The sequence below is a fragment of the Myotis brandtii genome, unplaced genomic scaffold (genome assembly GCF_000412655.1).
Source record: "Myotis brandtii unplaced genomic scaffold, ASM41265v1 scaffold68, whole genome shotgun sequence".
Lineage (NCBI taxonomy): Eukaryota > Metazoa > Chordata > Mammalia > Chiroptera > Vespertilionidae > Myotis > Myotis brandtii.
In genome coordinates this window covers 114,166-120,277 of record NW_005370657.1, presented here as the reverse complement: position 1 = coordinate 120,277, position 6,112 = coordinate 114,166, and the positions used below count along the sequence as shown (strand labels likewise).

The 6,112-nt window shown below is 56.6% G+C and overlaps 1 protein-coding gene across 1 annotated transcript in view; it reads right to left on the bottom strand.

Annotated features, from left to right (window-relative positions):
- Nucleotides 1-37: 37 nt before the first annotated feature.
- Nucleotides 38-6,112, bottom strand: part of LOC102260579 (chromosome unknown open reading frame, human C9orf50) — a gene marked incomplete at its 5' end in the record, with an annotated part of 6,756 nt that continues 681 nt past the window's right edge. The window contains 5 exons of the mRNA XM_014529300.1: nucleotides 38-258; nucleotides 532-679; nucleotides 856-1,030; nucleotides 2,541-2,701; nucleotides 5,894-6,052. Coding sequence (XP_014384786.1) covers nucleotides 178-258; nucleotides 532-679; nucleotides 856-1,030; nucleotides 2,541-2,701; nucleotides 5,894-6,052 — 724 coding nt within the window. The remainder of the gene's footprint in view (nucleotides 259-531; nucleotides 680-855; nucleotides 1,031-2,540; nucleotides 2,702-5,893; nucleotides 6,053-6,112) is intronic.

Below are 6,112 nucleotides of genomic sequence, written 5' to 3'. Positions count from 1 at the left end.
AGTACCTTGGAGACCAGCAACCAGGCACCGGAGAGGCTTGTTGGGTGAGACTGAGACATGGCAGCAGGTCCCAGCCCCCTGGGATGCACATTTATTTTAGGGCAAGGAAGGCCTGTCCTCACCCCAGGCCGTGTCCACGGCTGGGTGGGGTCCCGGGGCCACGCGTCACGGAGCCTGCTACTGCAGAGCGGACGGCAGGAGCAGCTGGTACCCCCTAGGACCGCCTCGCTTCAGCTCCAGGCGGGGCAGGAAGGACTCCTAGAGTGAGAGGGAGGACCAGCTGGGCGCGGGATGCAGGTGGGGGCTCTGGGCAGGAGACAGGGCTCCGGGACCCAGGGCGGATTCTCCACTCAGCGCTGGGGGCAGACACTCACCCCATGTTACAGATGAGGAAACATGTGGAGCTGGGATCTGAACCAGGCAGCCCAGCCGAGAGCCACCACTTGGCCAAGCGTGTAGTGTAGGGAGGCTGTACCTGCCCCCCGCCCCACCAGGCAGGGGCTCCAGGCTGCCAGCCGCGCAGGCACTCACCAGTTTCTGGCCCCAGGAGCAGGGCGACCTGTCCACCTGGTCGAGAATGTCCTGGGTGCCCAGGAAGGCTCTGTGGTCTCGTCGCCACCTCTGGGTGCTGCTCGAGAGGGTGTCCTCAGAGAGGTGGCTCTGCCGCCCCAGGTTGGGCCTGAGGGGCACAGTGGCCTGTGAGCCGAACGGACCCCAAGTCCCAGGGCCACCCATGGCTGGCGGAGCCCTCAAGGGCCCAGACCCCGGGCCTGCCCACTGCGGACGGGGCGGTCTACAGGGTGAGGAGGGACAGCCTGGCAGTGCACGCGACCCCGCCCTTCCCGGGAGCCTCACAGGCCGGGGCAGTCCCAGCTGGCCCTGGCGCTGGTCGTGGCCCCCTTCTGGGGCTTGGAGTCCAGGGTGTTGGGCAAATTCTCCAACCACCTCCTGATGCTCCCAAACACGGGCTCCAAGCTGTCCGACGAGGGGGCTGGCCGGGCTGGCCGGTTCCTGTTGATGCCCTGCTGGACTAGAGGAGGGAGGGCACCATGAGAGCTCTACCCGGAGGGGCACTCCCCGCCTCCGCCCCCCCAGCTCTTCCCTGCTCCCTCTGACAGGCAGGGCGGGCAGAGCCCGTCTCCATGGAAACCCAAAGCTCCCTCTCTGGCTGCCTCCAGAGGACGCTCGCTCGCTCCGGTTCTAAAACTACCTCGTGTGACTGTTTCTGACTTCATTACCCAATCCGTGCCCCACACCCACTCCTGCTCCAGCCTGAAACAGCCCCCCTTTCTACAGAGGGAAGGCCAGCCACCCCACCATGGACACCTGAGAGAGGGTGTGACACTCCTCCAGGGATGGGGGGTCCTGGGGGCTGGGAGTCCTTCCTGCCAGAAGCTGCCCTTCCCATTGGTCAGGGACCCCGAGGATGGAAGGGGCTAGGAGGCAGCACAGAGCCCCACTCCAGTGCCGTGGGTGCGGGCACAGCTCCCATGGCTGTGGCTGGTGGCTGGCCAGGAAGCTCTCCCATGCCAGCCAACTGCCATTTACATGGGACCGTTTCTCCGGGCGCCTCCTCTCCCTGGATCCCCACAGTGGCCGGGTCCCCTCTGGCTTCTCCTCTTGGCTGCTGTGTCATCTGTTTTGGGGGCCTTGGCTTCCCCATCAAACAACCAGAGGTTGGGCAAAATCACCGCTTCTACCTGCAACTCCCTGTGAGCCTCGGGGAGCCAGGGAGGGTCCCCCCTGAACTGGCGAAGGTCCTGATTTTTAGGGCTTTCCCTACAGCTAGGCTTTGGGCCAGCTGTGTCCTGGAACTGCACACAGCAGGTGCTCACACAGACAGATCCTGAGAAGAGAAGAGGCCGGGCGGCTGGAAAAAGGGGCTTTGGTGAAGGGTCTACCAGGGCAAGGAGAAATGTTCTTCCCGCCTCCTGACACCAGAAAACACCGGAAACCAGGCCAGACCGACAGACGGCCACGCTCATCCCTGAGGAGCTGAGCAAACTTCTGCCGGGGACCCGGGCCTGCTGGCTCCCCGCTTCTTGGCCAGACCAGGGGGTGCCCATCTTCCCAGGAGAGAGGCTGAATCTTCTGGACCTTTCTGGGCACCTCCTCCTCCAGGTCCTTTCACGAGTAAGGGAAGGAGATGGTCCGGTGCCTTCCCACCGTCTCCAGCCCCGGAGGCCTTGTAGGGGCCAGACGAGGGGCGGGAGGCCGTGGGTGCCGGTTCCGAGGGGGCAGATGCGGCGTGTTGGGAACCCTTGGCAGCAAGCAGTCCTTCGGGGGTGGCGAGGCCTGGGCAGCCAGTGTCTCCTGCTCCAGCACTGCTCTGCCTGGAGCCGCCTGCTTTGGGACACTTCTCCTGGACCTCGGACTTGGTCCCTGAAGGTCACCTGACCTCCTCCGCCAGCTCGGGCACCTCCTCTGCAGGGCCCGTGGCCTCTGAACCTTTGCAGCTGGCACCTCACTCCCAGACCCAGGGCCACAGCCTCTGCTCCCCCAGGGCCAGGCTGGAACTTTCTGGAGTCCCGTCTGCTTACGTGCACATCTCCGCTCCCAGTAGCGAAACGCTGTGTCCTGTAGGGTCTCGTCAGCAAATCGCACTCGGAAGGGGCTACACCGCCTGTTGTGCCCCGAGGCTTCCTCCGAGGAGCTGCGGTTGAGCGCGGCCTTGAGCTTGGGGGCCTGTAGACCGCAGGGACTGTGGAAGGAGGCAAGAGTACAGGGGCGGGCTGGGGCCTGAGCCCCACTCCGCGTCCCAACAACACTCCACCGGCTGCCAGGCACAGCAGCCGGCCTCTCTGAGCACTTCCTGCCTGCAGGCTCTGGGCCAAGCATGTAGCGCGCAGCACCTGCCGAGCCCACACAACTCCATGACACACAACAACTGTTCCCATTTTGCAGATGAGAAAACCAAGGCACAGAGGTGCCCTGCAACTTGCCCAAGGTCACACAGCCAGTAAGGGTTGGAAAGCAAGATTTGAATCCTCCCACATAGGGCATTTCAGCACAGAGACGACGGGTGTGAACTTGGGAGTCAGGCAGTCCTGGGTTTCAATGGGAACTCTTGAAGGTACGTGTTGTTGTTTTTCAAATTTTTTGTATTGATTTCAGAGAGGACGGGAGAGGGAGACAAAGATAGAAACATCAATGATGAGGGAGAACCATTGACCGGCTGCCTCCTGCACACCCCCCAGGAATTGAACCGCGACCTCCTGGCTCATAGGTCTATGTTCAATCACTGAGCCACGTTGGGTCGGGCTCGAGCTCTGGGTTTTAATCTGTACAGGGAACCCAGGTCACGCCCATCGTGAGGGGCTGTGAAGAGGTGGAGTGGACTGCAGGCGCCTGTCAAGGTCTGCAGGGCCGGAGGTAAACATCTCTAATGGGGAACTGTCCTTATTGTCAATGAAGGTACGTGTTGTTGTTTTTCAAATTTTTTGTATTGATTTCAGAGAGGACGGGAGAGGGAGAGAAAGATAGAAACATCAATGATGAGGGAGAACCATTGACCGGCTGCCTCCTGCACACCCCCCAGGAATTGAACCGCGACCTCCTGGCTCATAGGTCTATGTTCAATCACTGAGCCACGTTGGGTCGGGCTCGAGCTCTGGGTTTTAATCTGTACAGGGAACCCCGGGCACGCCCATCACGCGGGGCTGTGAAGAGGTGGAGTGGACTGCAGGTGCCTGCCAGGGTCTGCAGGGCCGGAGGTAAACATCTCTAACGGGGAACTGTCCTTATTGTCAGTCAGTCTCAGCCATGCCCGCCCCACCCCACAGCAGTGAGATCTTGGGGAGACTGTCCTTAGGTCTCCACTTGCAGCTTTCCCCTTTAAATGACGTATTACATATTATAGACACGATAATAGCATCCTTACGGGAGTTTGGTGAGTATCAAATAGCTTGGGTGAGGCATCTGTGCTCCATAAAGGGGATCTGTTCTTGTTACATGTATTGCTATTAATTTTGTCCTCAAGGCCAAGGCTGTAAGAGGCCTGCCTGAGCCACCCATGGCTCTGTTATTCAGACACACCATGTTCGACCGCAAGTACGTACATATTGATATGCCTGCATCCACTTATCTGACCGTATCTTCCTGTCTGTGTGGGCCCAGAGGGGATGCTTCTCATCTGCCACTAAAGAGCCAGGCGGGCAGGAGACGCGCCAGGCGGTGCCTGGCTGCAGGCATTGGACCTTCTGTAGCCAATAGCTGTCGGCATATCAGCACCCGCTCGATGCCGGCCGTAGGGCCAGGCCGAGTCATAGCCAGCTCTGCCCACAGTTTGAACCCTCCGCTTCTCCGCTCCTGTTCTAATGCACCCTGGCCTTCCCCCCACCCCGGGCCCACCAGGGAGCCCCACCCACTGGAAGGTGCGTGGGGATTAATTAGCTCCTGAATATGGGACTCTTTGAATGTGTCCGTCCCTGCTGTTCTCACACTGGAGATCATGAATGCCATACTCTTATTCAGTGGTTCTCAACCTTCCTAATGCCGCGGCCCTTTAACACAGTTCCTTATGTTGTGGTGACCCCCAATTTCATGGTTACAAATTGAACATAATTAAAGCATAGTGATTAATCACAAAAACAATATGTAATTATATATGTGTCTTCTGATGGTCTTAGGCGACCCCATGTGAAAGGGTCGTTCGACCTCCAAAGGGGTCTCGACCTACAGGGTGAGAACCGCTGCTCTTATTTCTTATATCTTATGAGAAGCGGGGTGTCTACCTGGCCTGAGCGATTTAAAGCTCCCGGGTTGGCCAATGTGTTTCATTTCTGGCACCTATTCTGATCCATCAGGGGTGTCTGCAAGGAGTGTGGGGTCAGGAAGGGTTCTGAGGCTCTGTGGGGGAAAAGTGCGGTGATCAATTAGTACTGCCTGCCACGGGTCCGGGTTAGAAAGATGGTATGTAAGTCATGTATTCACTCTCCCTGGGTCTTTACATTCATGGGCAGTCTTCACCCTTCACCCCTGTCTAATTCTGTTTAAGCTGGAGGATTTTCCTGCATTCTTTCCCCCTCCATTCCTCCAAGCTATGGTTTCTAAGTCCCAGGGAGCTCTATGCCCAGGCCCTTCTCTTACCTCCATCCCTTATTTAATTTCCCCCAATACTCGACATATAGTAAAACCTAATAAATGGTAGAAGAAGAAATGGGTGAATGAATAGTGGACTGGGCACAAGGATGGAAGACTGGTGTGTGGGTAGGTGGATGGATGGACTGATGGATGAATTAATTAAAACATCTGAATGGAAGAACTAGAGTTTAGGGGGATGGGTTAGATGTATGAATGGGAGGATGAATAATTATGTAGATGGGTATGTAGACTTGTAGATGGCTTCATGACTAGATTGGAGATGGATAGTATCCTGGATTTATAAGTGGATAGAAGGATTTCTAGATAATTAATCTATAACTCGGATTCGTGGATAGAACTGTGGGAATTTGTGAATAGATGAATGACTGACTAGATGGGTGGATGGAAGGATGGATTAATGAATAGGTTGTAGAAGACCTGGCTCATAGATAAGATGTATACAAGGATGGATGGGTGAATGGGAGAATGAATATATGAATGGGTTCAGGGGTGAATTATGAATGTGTTGGTAGAAGACCAGATTAATGGGTAGATGGAGTCATAGATGTTGATGGATGAGTCTTGAATGTGTTGGGAGAAAACCGGATTCGTGGATAGAGCTATGTAATGATGAATGAGTGGACAGGTGGGTGGACTCAGATGGATTATGAATGCTTTGGTGGAAGACCCGATGGTGGATGGACACATGGATGGATGAGTAGATGGATAGATAGGTAAGTTCATGGGCGAAGGGCAGAGGAAAGAAAAGAAAGATGCCCTCCCCCCCTTCCCTCTCCCTCCCACAGCTCACTTGTTGGCCTTTTTGGCCTCGGTGAATTGTGTGCAATCTCTCCTTAGCGGCCCCAGGGTAGGTATCTGATGGCTCGAAACCTTCCTGAGGTTATTCTGGAGGTTCGATGACTGGCTCGAAACCTTCTTGAGATTATTCTGGAGGTTCGATGACTGGCACCTTGAAGACAAATAGACCACCCCTGGCATGAGTGGTCAGGGTTCCCCACCCTCGGAGCAT